This window comes from Pestalotiopsis fici (assembly GCF_000516985.1).
Source record: "Pestalotiopsis fici W106-1 unplaced genomic scaffold PFICI_Scf_1, whole genome shotgun sequence".
Classification (NCBI taxonomy): domain Eukaryota; kingdom Fungi; phylum Ascomycota; class Sordariomycetes; order Amphisphaeriales; family Sporocadaceae; genus Pestalotiopsis; species Pestalotiopsis fici.
In genome coordinates, this window is record NW_006917091.1 from 1,334,136 (window position 1) to 1,351,971 (window position 17,836).

General features: G+C 50.6%; 6 protein-coding genes across 6 annotated transcripts; 3 read left to right on the top strand and 3 right to left on the bottom strand.

Moving 5' to 3' along the window:
• Nucleotides 1–965: 965 nt before the first annotated feature.
• Nucleotides 966–3,545, bottom strand: PFICI_00420 (uncharacterized protein; the record flags this gene model as incomplete). Its single annotated transcript, XM_007829001.1, has 2 exons — nucleotides 966–2,964; nucleotides 3,040–3,545. The coding sequence occupies 2 exons, from the start codon at nucleotides 3,543–3,545 to the stop codon at nucleotides 966–968; spliced, it is 2,505 nt and encodes an 834-aa protein (XP_007827192.1).
• Nucleotides 3,546–6,011: 2,466 nt separating this feature from the next.
• PFICI_00421 (uncharacterized protein) lies at nucleotides 6,012–7,043 on the bottom strand (the record flags this gene model as incomplete). Its single annotated transcript, XM_007829002.1, has 1 exon — nucleotides 6,012–7,043. The coding sequence occupies one exon, from the start codon at nucleotides 7,041–7,043 to the stop codon at nucleotides 6,012–6,014; it is 1,032 nt and encodes a 343-aa protein (XP_007827193.1).
• A 411-nt stretch (nucleotides 7,044–7,454) lies between these two features.
• PFICI_00422 (uncharacterized protein) lies at nucleotides 7,455–10,160 on the top strand (the record flags this gene model as incomplete). Its single annotated transcript, XM_007829003.1, has 1 exon — nucleotides 7,455–10,160. One exon carries the CDS (start codon nucleotides 7,455–7,457, stop codon nucleotides 10,158–10,160), a length of 2,706 nt encoding a protein of 901 aa, XP_007827194.1.
• A 710-nt stretch (nucleotides 10,161–10,870) lies between these two features.
• PFICI_00423 (uncharacterized protein) lies at nucleotides 10,871–12,010 on the top strand (the record flags this gene model as incomplete). Its single annotated transcript, XM_007829004.1, has 1 exon — nucleotides 10,871–12,010. The coding sequence occupies one exon, from the start codon at nucleotides 10,871–10,873 to the stop codon at nucleotides 12,008–12,010; it is 1,140 nt and encodes a 379-aa protein (XP_007827195.1).
• Nucleotides 12,011–12,245: 235 nt separating this feature from the next.
• PFICI_00424 (uncharacterized protein) lies at nucleotides 12,246–14,756 on the bottom strand (the record flags this gene model as incomplete). The annotated part of the gene is made up of 1 exon (XM_007829005.1): nucleotides 12,246–14,756. The coding sequence occupies one exon, from the start codon at nucleotides 14,754–14,756 to the stop codon at nucleotides 12,246–12,248; it is 2,511 nt and encodes an 836-aa protein (XP_007827196.1).
• Nucleotides 14,757–15,118: 362 nt separating this feature from the next.
• PFICI_00425 (uncharacterized protein) lies at nucleotides 15,119–17,536 on the top strand (the record flags this gene model as incomplete). The annotated part of the gene is made up of 6 exons (XM_007829006.1): nucleotides 15,119–15,169; nucleotides 15,237–15,461; nucleotides 15,516–15,824; nucleotides 15,876–16,015; nucleotides 16,068–16,341; nucleotides 16,400–17,536. The coding sequence occupies 6 exons, from the start codon at nucleotides 15,119–15,121 to the stop codon at nucleotides 17,534–17,536; spliced, it is 2,136 nt and encodes a 711-aa protein (XP_007827197.1).
• Between the last annotated feature and the right edge of the window lie 300 nt (nucleotides 17,537–17,836).

Sequence of the window (17,836 nt, forward strand, 5' to 3'; positions counted from 1 at the left end):
TAACGTTGCCCATGGGAGTTGTTGACGTTTACACCAGAAACGGAAGTGGGGATGCACAGATAAGTGATAGGTAGACCATAGATCTTTTAATTCCTGCATACAGATGAAATGTCAAGGGCATTGCATCTTATCACAAAAGCTTCTTTCAACCAACATCTTGCGTGCAGCAACTTTGCTATAAATATTGACTTTATGACTGGTGACCGTTTCGTGAATTTTAGGTTCTATAAACTGGCGCAGGTGCCGTGCGTGATATCCCAAAAGCGAGACACAGGACTCAATATTGGAGTTTCCTGAATACTGGCACGAACATCAAGACAATCCATTCCCTGTCTTCTATGAGGCAAAATTGACGAGGTTCACATCCCACAGTCCTGCTGGTGTCTACTGCAATGTGACTCCTCAATTGTTCAGTCAAGATCAACCGCGTACATACATATGCCTAACCTAGGGCAGTACCACCAACAATAGAGGTATCGGAACGTAAACCTACTCTTCGTGATGGGTCATTAATGCTCAAAAATGCCAGACGGAAGTAACAATATCATGGATACAGGAAAATCCCGTGTAGTGTTGGATGATTAGAACTACAGCAAAATCACACTGGTGGAAGGATCGCCAAGTTGCGCCCTCTCTCCACAGTCTATACGTTGATCTCATACTCTATATTCATTATATTCGTCCACCGCTGCGCATTCAAAGACTCATGACATCACCAAACTCGGCCATGGTCCTAGTGCTCTCTTTCCCGCAATCCCCGGGCAACGGCAGAAAGCGAATTAATACTTGGCAGGATAGGACGTTAAGAAGACAATGTGGTATCATGGCTCTGGAAAAGCAGAAATAAAGTCGCGCGAATGGGAATCGTAATGTGTAGCTCAAGCATAAAGGGATTCAGAATGCAATGGGAAAAGAGTCCTCCTCTGTTTGCGGAAACCAATCGTCCGTCACAAGCTTCATGTCTCCTAGAATGCATCCTCCAACGGACAGTCGATGCTGTCGTGTCCATCCCTCTCGCAAAGTGCACACCACTTTTCGATATCGACGACGCCACTGTCCTTGCCAGCCAATGGCCCAGAGTCTGTGGGATTTGGTAGGATCTGGACGTTGGCCGGCGGCGGATGGGTAGCCGGCGTCGATTTTACCGGTGTCAGGGGACGGGGCATGACGTCAACTTCAGGCCCGGGAACCTGGAGGCTTGCCGAGTTCTCGTGCATCGTATCGTTCCCGGCCTTTGCAACGTCGGGACTGGTTTTGCCTTGATCCTGGTTGCCAAACATGTTGGAACATGTCAAGATATCGTGGCCACCGGTCTCACATATCTCGCACCAAAGAGTGCTACTCTCAGTGACAGAGGAATATGCATCGCTCTCGGCCATGGTGTCCATGGTGGGCACACGTTTGTGCTTGGGCTCTGGTGCATCGCGAGCCAGGATAACAGTGCCTTTAGAGTCACGATATGAGTTGCGGCTGCTGCTGTCCAACGTCATGGCACTGCCGCGGTGTGTAGTGGCGCTGTTCCGGCGCAGTGCCTCAAGCTCTCGTTCAAGCTCCTCCTCACGTGAGTTCTTGGTGTCGACTAGGGCCCGGAGCTCGTTGAGTTCTTGCTCTCTCTTTTGGCGTGCCTCGAATGATTCTGTCCTGGGTTTACCAAATTCATTACTGCCTCGGAATTGTCCCGAAGCCCGATCAGCGGTATCATTCCCAGACACGCCGTCTCTGCTAAGAGAATGAATGATCGCCTTGAGACCTCTAATCTCATCGTCTTTCTTCTCCAGCTCCTTGGTGGACGATACAGCATCACCATTCGGGCTGCCATTGAGGGCGGCAGATGACTTCTCCCGCTCTTTCCTGAGCTCGGCCCGTGTCCTCTCAACCTCCCCTCGTAGAAACTCGACTTCTCCACGTGCCTCTGCTTCGCCTCTTCGGGCATCCTCGAGGCCTTCCTCAAGCTCCTGAACAAGCTCTTCCAGCTGCTTAAGCTGCCGGGCAACGCTTTCGACGTCATCGTTTCGCTCTTGTAGCTCGCGAATTTCTTGTTCCAGCTCCTGAATTCTTGCATCATATACTCTTTGGGTCTCGGTGCTGGCCATTTCTAGGGTATCGATCGTGCTGCGGAAATCTGCGCGATGCACGTCAAATTCGCCAGTAAGAATGGCGATCTTTTCGTTCTTCTCTCTCAATAATGCCCGAAGCTGCGTGGTGTCCTTATCATCATGGATATCGCGCTGCAGCTGACTGACATCTGCATTCTCCATCAGTGATGTGAGTTCCTGCACACTGCTTTCCATCTCCGCAAGCGCAGACGCTTGTTCCTTCAGCTGCATGTCTCGGTCTGCAAGTTGAGCCCGGAGTCGCTCCATCTCCTCTTCGTCCACAGCGGCAGCACGAGAGGCGGAGCGCATCCTCAAGCTATTAATAGAGCCAATGCTTCCATTTGTCTGGCTTCTGTTGACGATGGGTGTAATCTCATCCTCGTCGGAGTGTTGTGGCCCAACCTGGTCAAGAGCAGAAACACTGCGCGGCACAATACTGGGTTTTCGATAGTCTAGCCTGGATGGAGGCTTCGCCGGGTCGCCACCGGTGCCGCGCATACTTGCTGAGAACTTTCCGATCGAAGGAGTGCCATATCGTGACGGGACTGCTTTTGGTACTGGCGTTGTGGCGGAAGCGCGAGGGGCTGGACTGAGTTGCAGCTTTCGGACTGGAGATTCGGGTCGCGGCAGAGATATCCTAGATTTTCTGCCAGTCGGGCTTGCTACCCTTCCCGGCCCGACCGATTGGCTGAACTTGGGTAGCGACGGAGTAGGAGGAGTGTAGTTGACAGTATTCTGGTTGGTAGCTCTCAGTGCACTCGGAGTGTTGGGGTGCAAACCGCCAGACGTGGCAGAATTTCGCTTGAATAGTTTCGTTACGGGTACGAAAATACCGGCATCTGGTTGCGACGTGGTGAAATAAGAAATTCTGCGACGCGAGCATTAGACATAAACCAAAAGGAAGGGACATGCGCTCCAGATCCCGTGGTTGTGTGTAACTTACCCGTCAACGTCTCCATTGTTCTTCCCGCGTGCAGCGAAATCTGGGTGTAGCTCAACTCCAGCAAATGTGCCCTTCTTCCCGGCGACGGAACCAACAAAACGGACCGTTCCATGCATGCCGCCGGGCACATCGACAATGTCGCCAACATCAAAGTCATCGTGGGCGACAGAAGCCCTGCCTGGCGTCATGGGTGGCATCTTGGTCGGGCTCTCGTCGTTTAGAACAGACAGGAAGGGGTAGTTGTCGCTGTCATCAGGTATAGCAGCAAGGGAGCTGGGGGTCAGTGCAGCTTGTGACGCTTTGCGCGCAAGGAGGCCTGCAGCGCCGGAAGCTAATCTGTTGCTACTGCTATTGCTAATGCCGGCCTGGGCGGAGTAGAGAGCGCTGAGGTTCGGCGTGGAAGCTGTGCCGATGAAACCTCTCGCGGCTTTTCTAGGTGAGGTTCGCGTCAGTGTTTTCGGTCTTTGTTGATACGCCGTTGTTGACGTTGTTGCAGCTGAAGACATGGTGGGCAGCTGTTCTTTTTTGGCGAGGGCCCTTTGGGGGGGTCCTCTGCTCTGGCTGGCTCTTGGGTTCCCAAGCTTCGTCCAAGGTTCTCTTCGGCTCTGGCGCCGGCGGGCAGGTGCAGTAGCTCTGGTCCTCGCTAGGGGCGCTGGGCTCGGCTGGGCTGAGTTTGAATGGGGGGACGGGGCCACTCAAGGTGCTGGCGTGCAGGGACAATGTCCAGTGGTTTTTCTCTCTTTGGTCCCTCGAAAGAAGGTCCACGGGTCGGTGGCGCCCAATCCGGAACTAACCGCGAAAGTCAGTGATGAACCACACCAACTTTTCTGCCTGAGCCCGTGTGCTACCACACCTCTGGGATATAAAGAACCGTTATGTAGAATCTACAAGAACAACGGTAGAAGTCGGGAGATGCCGCGAGAAATTGGTTTTATAAACCACAGAGGGGTAGAGAGAGAGAGAAAAAAAAATGTCCAGGGATCCAACTAGCAACGGTTCAACAAAAACATTGAGAACGACGTCAGCCTCACTGGCACCATCGGCGGAAGCGCGCTTCTCGGTGGACCAGGTAATAGTGCTTGAGAAATGAGCAATGAAAAGCTTTGCTCAATAATAAATCCCACTTTGGCGCGAACTTGTCGGTCAGGGAAGCGCGCTCTTCCTCTCCTTTTCCTTTGGTCGTGTCTTTCTCAGGAACTATCAGCGGCAGCCCAATCAAAGCCTTGACTGAAGAACCCGGGAAATGGGAGAAGGAAAACAATGTGCTTGGTGACCAGGGACGTATTTATGAACCAGAGTTGCAGAGATGTTGGCTCGGTTGCTCGGATTCCAGGGTTACTGTGCTGGGGTCGTTGTAAGTGATGTAAATGGTGTTATAAGTGCGAGCAACGGCGCCTCCAATGGATGAGAGATCACCGGGGATCGATAGATAGGGGTCACTGGTACGGAATAATAAAGATCGTTTTCACTCGCCGGAGGAGAAGAGAAGAAATTAGATATCTAATCCACGCAGAAGAAGTATCGAATCGAGCCCCTTATGAAACATATCCCGGACAAGTTCTGTTGCCGATAATACTGCTTAGAGCTGAAAAACAATAAATACCCCGCGTGTTTCTTGTTCACTTGCGCACTGGTTTATCACAATTGGGCAATCCCACCGCATCTTTCGTATGTTTCAGCGCCTCCAAGCCAACTGATAAGTCAGTCTGCAAATATTAATGCCTCGTCAGGAACGCTGCATCTATATCTTTTTGTTTCCGTCACGTCACATGTAGGCAGCATTTGCAGCACGACGAATGACGTTCGTACAAGTGTATAGAGGTGCAATCAAGATATGTAGCTAGTCCTGTCGCTACAGGCCATTATAGGAAAGATGATGCATCTCCTGCAGAAGCGTTGAACCGCGCATCCGATGCCCATGTTAGAGCCGTATTCTATTGGTTTATCTTGCAGCTGATGCTGCACACGTCCACCTGCAACAAGCGCCTGTCAGCTCGTTTCTATTTACTTCGCGCAATCCGTCAGATGGATTAAAGTAAACAATCCAGAGTGCCCCTGTTGTTTTACTATTCTTCTTCTTCTTCTTCTTCTTCTTGCCAGGGTTCAAAAACATGACCGACAACAATCCGCGACATGTTGATTTTGTCACCATGACTGGATACGAAGTGAGCAATCGATTTTGCGCAGAGCCTCAGATGCACCTTGGAAACACAAATCTTCAGAGTTCCTTTGTTACAGCTAGCCCCAATCTTATAATTTCCCCATTCCCGGATCGGCGGTCCAACTTGCCAGGGATCAAATGCTTATGGCCAACCATTCCATTCTAGAGCTGGAGCGCATGCCTTCAAGGTTACCCACAGGCTAGGGTTCAGTTTCTTGTATTTTGAGGCTGATTTTGATGGATTGATTCAGCGCTAGAAACAAAAAGGGTTCGGTGACAGACCGAGACAGGAGACCGGAGCATTCCAAACTTAGATCATGCCTAGGAGAGAATTACACCGTAAAGGTCTTTCGAATCGATTTCAAACTTTACAGCCGAGGGACACAGCATAAAGTGCGTGCGTGAATAATATGTCACGAAGAAGACAAAATGCAAACAGCATTATTGCAGGAACTGTTTTGAGATAAGTATTGCCTCAGAGTTCTGACCCTTTATGGGGTAATGTACGAGAACTCGTATAGATGCTTGTTTCCGAGCTTGACAGCTTCATTTTGAGCCGTCAAGCTTCATTTGGAATATTCCCTCCAAATCCAGAGCTTTAAACCGCCTTTGCTGCCAAGGCGAGATCCATCCATGTGCTCGTCTAGGTATTAGAGTAAAAGTTTTTCGTATACCGTGATTTCTAGCGATTTACCACGTTTGCAAAGGCAACCGCTCTAAACCAACGTAGCGAAGACTACCTCTTGCCCTGCATTCCCATTTCCCCATGTCGACTGGAATGGCCTTGGGGAAAAGAAAAATGTTTTCAAGTTCAAGCACCAGTATCGTGCTCACGTTCAATTATATCTGCTCTTCCCAATGAGTGCGTGCCGTCATTCAAGACAATTGCTTCACGATGTCGCCTTCGTCGACGCTGTTCTTCGTCGGTTTGTGACATAACCCGGGGGATGAGCTCGGCCTGGTAGTTCTCCTGCCAGATTTGTCCATTCTCGTCTTCGTTTTGCACGTTGAACTCCAGAATGACCTTAACGCCTCCGTTGTCGGCATCGTTGAGAGGGCTGCCTCGACTCTTGCCCTTTTGCAACAGCTTACTCTCCCTCAGAGCCTTGCGACCATCTTTCGATCTTAGTAGCTGCATGCAGATATCGCTGAGTCGATTCTTTCGGCGCCGTACATAAAGCGTGAAGTTGGTATGATATTCCTCCTCGGTTTCACCCCAGCCCTGCTTCACAAGCCACTTCTCGACAAATCTAGCCTCAACCAGGAACTTAGCACTGCGGGTATATCTGCTGAGTAACTGCTGCAGAAGTGCGAGGCAGCGGCGCTCGTTAACGTCGCGGAGGTGATACTCATCCCAAAGGGGGTCATTGATATCGTTGCGCTCCCTGTCGTTTGCGCTTTGCTCCAGAGACTTGATGATGGCTTGATATGCTTCGGGAGTGTTGAGAGCTTTGAGGTGATCCTGAGTGATGTCCTTATCTTCCACGGCAAGGGTCAAGGCCCGCAAGTACTTTTCTCTCTCGTTGTAGTCTTTCTGCGTAATGCCTCTTAAAAGGTGGCGGATGGTCTCGACGTCATTGGCAGCTCTTCCGAGAATGATCTTGGTGGCAGTGTCCCGGACCGTCGGATTGTAATGATCAATAAGGCTGCTGATTGTGTCAAGCTTCAGAGCATCTTCTGTTGCTTGTGTAATATACTGCGTCTTGGGTGACTTGGGTCGAATCTCAACTTCATCGCGGAAGTGTGTCAATATGAGACGGACCACGCCTAGAAAACCGACCGTGGCCAGGCCAAGGCCGACAAAGACGAGCCGCTCATCACGGAGAGTGGTGAGAACACCCATTATAACACGTGCTTTTTAAGAAACAAACTGGCGGTAATACCTCGAACACGAGGGGTAAATGAGTCGTCTAGGTCATGACGACCATCAGCTTTGGGGGTTGAGACAGCGTCTAAACCTGCTCTTGGCTAGCAAGTGTTGGTATTGAATTTATGAATGGGAAGGGTCAAAGTGAACCAGGTCCTGTCCTCGAAGTCCCTAGTCAGCTCCGTTCAAGAAGCTGCAATCAATTCGTCGGTGGAGCCTCAACCTTCAACCCCTGCCCGCGCCGCTAAATCCGTGCCCCGCTAAGATAAGCGATAAGCCCCAAGAAAGTGAAATTTCCTGGGAAAAATATCTTGAGTGAATGCTCAAGTCGCTGTTCAGAGCCAGTCGTCATACAAGAATCTGGGTGTTTTCCCATTTCTGTTCGCAATGGCAGGTTCGCAGCTCAAGCGGCTCAAAGAGTCGCTCAGAACCCAGGGCATCATTGGCCCCCAGCAGTCGAAGAAGCAAAAGAAACGCAATGCGCAGGATGAGCGAGCCAAATCCGACAAGCGCTTGAGCAGAACAACCAAGCTCGAAGGTATCCGCGAGCAGTTCAACCCCTTCGACCTCAAACACAATGTCCGCGGCCCCAAGTTCGACGTCACCAGCAACCGTCCTGCCACCGGCAATGCTGCTAAGGGTATCTACGGTCGGCCCACCGAAGCCAGGGCTGCTGCCGAGGAGAGGCGCAAAGAGACGCTTCTTGTCGAAATGCAGCGTCGCCAGAAAATCGGTGGACTCATCGATCGGCGTTTTGGTGAAGACGATGCCAATATGACACCGGAAGAGAAAGCTTTGGAGCGATTCGCGCTCGAAAAGCAGCGGTCACATAAACGAGCCGTCTTCGACCTCGAGGACGATGAAGCCGGGGAGAGTTTTGGTCTTACCCACATGGGCAAATCCTTGTCTCTTGACGGGCCCAATATAACGGACGACTATGAAGAGGACGACATGGATGCAGGATCTGACGACGATGACGAAGGACGCAAAGCCTATTTGAAGCGAAAGCTCATGACTGAAGGCGAAACAGAGGCCGAAGACGACCAACCCGAGAGGAAAAAGACAAAAGCAGAGGTCATGAAGGAAGTCATTGCAAAATCGAAATTCCACAAGGCTGAAAGACAGGCTGCGAAAGAGGCCGACGAGGACTTGAGGATGGAGCTCGATGACGAACTACCTAACCTGCGCCAGTTGCTTTTCAAGACAGGCAAGGACACAGGATTGGCAGCCAAGTCTGGCGCTGCGCAGGAGCTTCAGAAGGAATACGATATGCAAGTCAGGTCGCTGGCTGCTGACCGGCGAGCTCAGCCAACAGACCGCACCAAGACGGAAGAGGAACAGGCCGAGGAGGAAGCTACCAAGCTTCGTGAGTTGGAGGAAAAGCGACAGCGTCGCATGGAGGGCAGAGAGGAAAGTGAAGATGAAGTCGAGGACGAATCTGAAGCAGAAGAGGACGACGCAAATGGTCCAGTCCAGTTCATTGAAAAGGATGAGGGCGACACTTTTGGGCTAGGCAAGGGCATCAAGCTGAGGCCAACTGCTACAGAACTCGGATTCGACGACGAAGATGATTTCTTTGTGGAGGACAACTTGATTGCTGAGGGATCGGACTTGTCTCTCAGTGAGGTGGAATCTGGCGACGAGGAGTCTGACCAGTCCGAGGATGACCAGGAAGCCGAGGAGGAGGAGGACGAGTTTACCAAGGGCATATTAAACGAAGAAGAGACGAAGAACCCAGCCTTCAGCTTGAAAGAGGACGGGACCCGTGACTCAACTACTACCAAGGAAGATGCCGATGGTCTACCTTACGTTTTTTCGTGTCCGGAAACTCACGAAGCGTTGCTCAAAATTACCAAAACTGTGCCGGATGAGAAACTCCCGGTAGTCGTACAACGCATTCGTGCCCTTCACCACTCGAAGCTGGACAGCAGCAATAAGACCAAGCTTGGCAACTTTGCCAGAGTCCTTATTCAACATCTTCCGTACCTGGCAACCCGAGGCGCACCATTTGCCACCATTGAGAGCCTTGTTCGCCATGCTCACTCCATGGCAAAGACTTACCCTATTGAGATTGCAAACGAGTTGAGATTACACATTGAGGATATCAGCAAGAGACCTCTCGACATGAATGTGGGCGATCTCATCATTTTGACGACAATTGGCACAATCTTCCCAACCTCGGATCACTTCCACCAGGTCACCACGCCGGCCATGTTGACGTTGAACCGTTACTTGGGCATGAAGATCCCGCGCCAACTGACAGACTACACGATTGGTTGTTATCTGAGCATACTGGCGATACAATATCAAACGGTATCAAAACGATACATACCAGAGGTTATGAATTTCAGCTTGAACACATTGACTGCACTTGCACCCGTCAATGCCAAGGACAAGCTCGGGTTTTTCCCTGTACACGATCCCGTCGATGGCACAAGAGTTCAAGGCTTGAAAGGCACCTCTGTAAGGAGACTGAACTGTCTTGATTGCACAAATTCAGCCGAAACAGATATCGCAGAGATCAAAATCGCACTTGTCGACACAACCGTTAAGTTGCTTGACAATGCTGCGACCATCTGGACAGGAAAGTCGGCTTTCTACGAGACTTTCCAGCCGGCATTGGCTGTGCTCAACCACCTATCGGACAAGGCTTGCCGATCGCATTTCCCCAAGGCGCTGAACCAACAGATTGGCAGGTCAAAGGCCAAGCTTGAGGGTCTCCTGCAACTAGCACGCATGGAGCGTCGCAACCTAGAGCTTCATCATCACCGACCCCTGGCTATCAAGACCCATGTGCCCAAGTTTGAAGACTCCTTCGATCCTGACAAGCACTACGACCCTGACCGAGAGCGTGCCGAGGCCAACAAGCTCAAGGCCGAGCATAAGAAGGAGAGGAAGGGTGCGATGCGCGAACTTCGCAAGGATGCCAACTTTATGGCTCGCGAGAAGCTCCGCATCAAGAAGGCGAGAGACACGGCATACGAGAAGAAGTTCAAGCGAATCGTGGCCGAGATCCAGAGTGAAGAGGGCAGGGAATCGAATGCATATGAAAGAGAGAAGGTAGCGAGGAAACGCGCCGCAAAAAGGGGTTAAGCATTATTCTATAGAATTAGGTCAGCGTAAAAGACTTTGGCGTCAATTTGGCTGGAGATTACAGATTTTTATTCTTATTTTACACGTCCCGAAACGCAAAATGCAGAGCTCGGGGGCGTCATTACGAAAGCATGGGCCAATATGTTCTAATGCTCACAAGAGTACTGTTACACAAATGATAGTATCCCCTTCAGAAGAAAAAAAATGTTTGTATGCTGCCAACGTCCAACTAGTGACCAAAGTAGAATGATAGTTTTCGATTAGAAGACGCTCACCCAACTTCTCGTGGAAAAACGGGAGTAATCATGGCTGCCTGTTTCTTCCTTGCACAAGCATGCACAGTACGAAGCTCACCATTGACACATTGTTAGCACTGTACGCTCTGCAAAGCCGCCAAAAGTTTGAGGGTGGACGTCACAAGTTACAAATTACAACCACCATATTGCAATAATTGACAAGGACTCGGCTGGCTCGATCGTCTGTTTTGGAGACCAGTCAACGAGACTGAAAACCTCTCTCATACATTCAAACCAAATTTTGGTGTACAAACAACCTCGGCCGCTCGACTCAAGGCACCGACCCAGAAATTATATTGCCAAAAACCTGCAACTAAACTAACACCCTCGACCCGAAATCTCATACCACGGTGCTTCACTTTCTTCAATCGCAAATTTTCTCTTTCTCAGTAGGAAGAAAAAACATCAAATAAGATGGGTGACTCGGGAGACGAGGACGACTACATGTCCATGTCATTCCTGACAGAATCCGACCCCAGCACCACACGCCCAGAAACCTCTCTCCAGCGCCGCCAACGCGAGCGGCGCGAGGCTGAGATCCGGGGCCGGCCCAAATCCAAACAGGAGCTCGCCGCCGAGGCCAAGGCGGCGCGGGAGGCGGCCCTGTCACGGTCTTTGATCCCGGGAGTTGCGTCGTCATCCAAATCGCAAACCAACCACCAAGGCGAAAAGGATCACGACGACGACGAAGACGACCCCTGGAGTGCCCTGGCCCCGCCGGAGCCAGCCCTGGCCAAAAAGTCCAAGGGCCTCTCCATGATGGAGAAGATGGGCTTTGCGCCGGGCTCGGCGCTGGGCGCCAAGGAGAATAATTCGCACGCGGCCACGGAGCCGATACGACTTCATCTCAAGGAGGACCGGGGCGGCATTGGGCTGGACGCGCAGCGGAAGCGGGCGCTGGACGAGGCGGCGGAACGCGAGGGCGTGAACCCGGCAGCAGCCGCCGCCGCGGCCAAGAAACCCAAGATCGACCCGCTCGAGTTCCGCGAGCGTAATCGGCGGGAGCGCGAGGTCAAGCGCTGGGAGGGACAGGTTTATGGCGCGCAAAAAGTGTGTGAGCGGATGGACGAGGAGCGGGATGCCGAGACGCGAGCGCAACAAGAGACCGAGGAGGAGGAGGAGGACGACGGCGCCGTAGATGAAAACGGCAAGAGAAGGAAGAAGAAGCGGACACTATCGACACGTCCACTCAAGAGCATCAATGTGCTTTGGCGCGGCCTGGTGCGCAGACGCGAGGAGGCGGAGCGCGAGCGCCGGATGCGGTACGACTTGGAGCAGAGCCTGTCACGGCTGCCAACGTACGAGGACGATACCGAGGACGCTGATGACGCTCAGGCACTGGGAAAGAAGAAGATGGCCTACGTGCCCGTAGAGGACTTGGAGGAGGAAGATCCCGGGCTGGACGAGTTCAACGCGCTCGAGCCTGACGAGAAGCTTCGCAGGCTTGTGGACTATTTGAGAAAAGAATATCGGTACTGCTTCTGGTGCAAGTGCTCGTACCCCGACGAAGAAATGGATGGCTGCCCGGGATTGACCGAGGATGACCATGATTGATTGCAGTCAGGTTTACTAGACATCAATGGATAGACGGAATGACTATAAGAGAGAGTTGCGGAAATATCACAGATCGCACGTCGATCAGATCCAGAATTACCACCAATCGTGTATCTGATTTCATGAGATGATGTCTATTGTATGTGTGATATATATATGTGAGATGGGTGAGTTTCTCAGCCTCAAAAATCTATCCTACATGCTATGTTACATGTCGGGCATCAAAGCTGTATATCTAATCGTCCTCATTATTATACACTCCCATGTCAGAGGCCGCCTGAACAAAGAGTTCTTCGGCGCCCTTGATCTTGGACAGCTCAGCTTCCAAATGCAGCTCAAGATAGTCGCCCATCTCTGCTGATCTGACATTGTTGGGCATCTCCTCATTCTTTCTCAGTTCTCCGCTCGCCACCATTTCCTGCTGTCTTTGCGACAGGTACTTTTCGGTGTGTTTGGTGGCCGTGATGATCTGGCTTCGCATCTTGCTGTCGCCTGCAGCCTTTTCCAGATTTGTGGTTCCCACAATCATCTCAAGAACCATTGATCCCGGGTCCTGTAAATTAAAAACTTGGCGAAGTGCACGGTAAGCAACCAGCATGCTCACTGGATCCTTGGCGCGACGAAATGTGTGCATGATGGTCCTTGCAAGCTGAAAGTTCACGCCGACATCCTCTTGTTGGAAGTTATGCGCATAACGAACCATTTCTGCGAATAACACACGACTTTCTGTGATGATCTTGGGGACAGACTCTGGACCCCAGTGTTGGAGTCGGTTGGCCGTCAACGATTGCCAAAGTGCCAAGAACGTCCACGAGTCGGGTTCTAGACCACGGGGAGTAGATTCACTGGCAGAGAATCTCTCCATCATGGCACGGAAGAGGTTTATAACCTCGCCACCGCGTCCACTCCGGACCATGGAGAAAAGTAACTGATTCATGAAAAATGTATCAGCTCCCATTTCTGCTCGTTTGAACGCCTCCCAGAGCTCTTCCATTTTGGCGATGAGCCCCCGATCCTTGTAGTTTTCTGCAAGCAGCGAGAACGTTTCGAGTGTCGCTTTTGGCCATCCTGGTCCTGTCATCGAATATACAATTTTCAAGCCAGGCTTATACGGAACTACACCCTCGATGCCGCGTGTCTCTTGTCTGAGCTGCACAAATTGCAGTCTCGAGTTGATCATGGCCCAGGCAAGATCTTCTGCCTTCTGCACATTTTCCGCCACTCCTGTTCGCAACCAAGAACCGACAAGAACGTTGACAACCATTGGTCTAGGCATGACGCCTTTGCTTTTCATGTGAAGCAAAGCCTTGTGCGCTCCCTCGAAGTCGCCGATCAAGGTAAGTCGTTTCAGCCACTTGCCAACGAAAAACTCGTTGGCCACACTGGGTGGAAGTTTGTCCGATCTCTTCGATTTCCGCAAGTTGAGACGACCAGAAGTCATCATCTCGACAAAAATCGAGAAAGCAATTTCCGACTGTTGTGCTGCGAGGAAATACGAAATGATGACATCATAATCTTCAATAGTCATTTGCTCACCCAACCTCGTGCGTATCTCCTCATAGACATTATATGCCTTGTCCGCGGTTTCCGTCTTCTCCGCAAATGCGCGGATCAAAGGAAAAAGAAAGCGCGCGTCGTGGGGATATTTCGAAGTCAAGATGATCTCGGCGGTCCTCTCGGCTCTTTCCAAGTCGCCAATCTGGCAGTACATCCGGAATCCAAGCTGCCAAAATTCGAGAAATGTCTTTGGATCTGCCCCGAGCGTTGTGACTTTTCTCTTGTGGTTGTCGACAGCCTCCTTGTGCCAGCCCTCGAGGAAGGTGGCCTCAATCGCCAGCAGCTGCCGTTTGGGAGCAAGTTCAACTCCAGCTTCGTTCATGTCTTTCGCAAGGATGTGAAGATGGTGCCATCGGTTCGGGTTCTTTGAAGATTCTACGGAGAATATATCCCAGAGGAGTTCCCATGTTGCTGGAGGCACAATCTTCCAATCCGTTGCCAGAAGTTGGCGCGCTCCGTAGTACCATTTCCAGACGCCAAAGCCCTGTTTATTGATTGCACCACGGTCGAGTTGTCTTGAAGCGAGCTGCAAATTGTTGTTCAGGCGTACGATCTTTTCCAGATGCGTCCTCGGCCAATTAGCAACCAAGATGGAAGTATCAATGTATATGGGTCCATCTGATTCGTCGTATAGATCCTTTGACAAGTCGTCCAGTGCCTCGAGGGCATTTGAGTCAAGCGGCTTATTCACTTTCAGCGCCTTTTCCAATTCGTCCTTTAAGACATCGGGGTTGCGTTTCGGTTCGTCGACTTGTGCTCTGAACAGCATGTCCATGAAGGACCTGACGTAGCCCGTATCCTTTTCCATGGATTTGAGTTCGGCTTCCATCTCGCCACCGGGGTCAGTGAGGGCTTTGCTGAACTCGTCAACGCCAGAGAGCCTCCGGATCTTGCCTCCATCTTCCTGGAAATAATTGACCGTAGCCTTGTGTTCCTCGTCTTTCTGTAGAAGTCCGAGTTTCTTTAACGTTTGAAGTCGTTCGGAATCGTCACCTGATTGAGGCTTTCTGGGTGTTGTTGAGGTTCTGGCAGCTCTGGCAGCTCTCGCCGCTTTGGCAGCTGCTTGCGATGCTCGTCGAACGCCCCATTGCGCCGGCGTTGCTGGGGGTGGTTTCCGGAGGCCCAAGAGACAGGATCTGCAAATGTAGTCCTGTGAGCTTTTTTCGATCAAGAATGTACTTGGAGGCATGGCATAATGCTGTTTGTGACCTGTTGCGGTCCTGAGAATCGCTTATATGCGCTCTCGGAAAAGTTGAAGTTTGGGCTGGTGAATGAGCCAAAACTTTTTTTTCTTGCCCGGACCTGCAGAGGTCAAGAATCTGTAGGCGCCCCCCAGCTATCGGTTATCAGTGAGATCACCGCGTTTGTCCCGCCTCAGCCCGCGTCTTCCTTAGTGCCCACTAGCTACCCCTGTTGCCCTGTTGCGTCTAAGCCGACCCCTGTGACAAGACAAGCGCGACTGGCTCAACCTCAAGGACGCGCCTCAATTTGATCATCAGTGTGCTTGACCCCAGATTTCTTGGTCAAGTTCTGATCCACACATGAGATATCATGGCTTCCGAGGACGTGACTGGTGAGGTGCTGACCGAAAGGGAGCATCAAGTGAGTGCATTGAAAATTTGTCCTTCTTTTCCAGCACTAGATGAATGGCTCTAACAGATATACACAGGCTGCCTATATATTTGATCCTGCAGACGATGCTGATCGACCTGCAAGGCCTGTGAAGCGCCGCAAGGTTTCCAAGAAACAGCAGACAACCCAGCCAGAACCCGAGTTTTTAGATAGGACCTATTTCCAGTCGCTGTTTGAAAAAGATTCGGAACCAGAAACTAGCATCAAATTGCGACAGACCTTGTTCGAAGAGGCATGGTATGGCATTGACAAGAGAATTCATGTAAGATTTCCATCTCACAACTATGGTCAAGTATACCACGCTTACTCTTAAAAGCATGTTTTGCGTGAGGGAAATCAATCAACACTGGAAAACGTTACCTCTTTCATAAAAGACTCCACAAGTCGTCAGCACAAGGAAAAGATACCCTCGGGCTTCATCGTGACGGGCGCAAACATTGCTTCTCAAGAGCTCTTGTTTGAGCAGCTCTCTGAAAACCTCGAGGAAAATGCAGACGCCAAGGTAGTGAGACTTCGATCAGCGGATGCTTCAAATCTGAAAGCTGCGCTCAAGAAGATTATACACGATGTTACTGCTAGGACTGCAGAAGGTGACGACGATCTGGAGGTCGCCATGGGTAGAGATGTTCGTTGACTCTCCACATGTCCATCTATCCCCTCTGCTCACTCTCCATAGGGCCGTCGATACCTGAATTACGACCTTGAGGCGCTTCATTCTCACCTAAAAGCGAGCCCACTAAGCCACGTCATAATTTGTTTCCAGGACAGCGAAGCCTTTGAGTCTGGGCTTCTATCAGACCTGATACTATTGTTCAGGTAATATTTATGACATGCTATCAAAGACCCAGATAACTAATTCTCCATCTAGTTCCTGGCTGGACCGAATCCCTTTCGGTCTGTTGTTTGGTATAGCAACATCGGTTGAACTATTCCAGGCCAGACTACTGAAGTCGACTTGCTTCCACCTCCATGGCGACCAATTTGATGTCGAACAATCGACGTCTGTCATTGAGAAAATCTTCAAGACTGCTGTCGCTCATGTCGATGCACCATTGCGACTGGGACCTTCACTCATGCAAAGTCTTTTGGAGCGCCAGCAAGATCAAGTCGCTGGCAGCCCAATGTTTGTCAATTCTCTCAAAGTACGTCCCCTAATTTCAAAAAGTCCGGAACCTTGACCAAAGTTGCTGATCGGACTAGTACGCTTACATGTGTCATTATTATGCAAACCCATTAAGCGTTTTATTGTCTAATGAATTGGACAATGAGTTAGTCCCGAAAGAGACTTTGGAACTTGTGCGGTCGTTACCATCATTCCGCACTTTCGTCGAAACTACTCTAAAGGCTGGGAGTATCAAGAAAGTACGCAGCTTACTTGACGACGACAAGTATCTTATCCAATGCATGCAGACAGAGCGGTCACACTCAAAACAGTGGATTCTTAACGTGCTTAGGAACGTCAAGTTACTCTCCGTCATACACAACACGGGATACGATTTTGTACAGAGTTACCTCGACGCTATATCGGTCGGCATCAACATGCAAGACGAGCACAAAGATTTGTCAGGCTTAGTTCAGCGATTGCCCCCGTCTGATGCCGCTTCGTTCATTAGTCGATTCATCAACACTATCAAGGATGGAGATTCGAGTATCGGCTTGTCGGGGTGGGCTGATGAGACCAGTGATCTCGTTGCTATGCTTTCTGACATCTTGGCTGAAATCAAAACGCTTCAAGAACAGTCTGAAGAACAGGGCACAACTCTGAAGAGCAAATACAGCGGCCACAACAAGATTCTCCGTACCACAGTGATCGCACAAAAGGTCCAGCTCAGTCGAGATACAGCTGATCTCACTGACGAAGACAAAGCATATACGGCCCTGATCGACCGCCTTGTCGAGAAATTGGGGTCGACACTCGAAACGCCAAAGACCGAAGATGTCTTTCTGCATGAGCTTTGGCTCTACGATCTGAGAACACCATATAAGGATGTCTTTATACCAAGACCCCGGACTGTGATTGAAAGAGCATTGTCACGGCCACATGACTATCTTGGCTGTTCGTGCTGCAAGTCGGGCAAAGATGAGATCAAACCCACACTACCCGTCACCGCCATCCTCTATCATCTGTATTTAGAAACGGGCTCACTCATCAATGTTGCTGATCTCTGGTCGGCCTTCTACGCTATAGTCGGCGAGGATAAGAAAGATGGACTAGATAAACGTACGGCACTGGTGTTATTCTATCGTGCCATGTCCGAGTTGAAGACCATGGGCTTTGTCAAGCAAAGCAGGAAAAAGGCAGACCATGTTGCAAAACTTGCTTGGCAAGGTCTGTAGTGTTGTTAATACTAGTACCTATAAACCCTGATATCTAATTACCTGATTGCTTGGGCATTTGCAGCGGTACTATACAATGGAAGAATCGAGGCAAAAGTCATTGTGACGAGTGATCATGTGGGTTCCCTTGGGGAGAAAGGAGTGTTTGAGTCTAGGTATACCAAATGCGTTTCTAGTCAGGACGCCTTGCTTTCATGACTTCATCTCTTCATAGTCGCCGAAAACCCCCGGCGAGACTTGTCTTGCTTTTGAGGAGCTTGCTTCTTTTATCAAATCAATAATCTAGAACAACCACCGCGT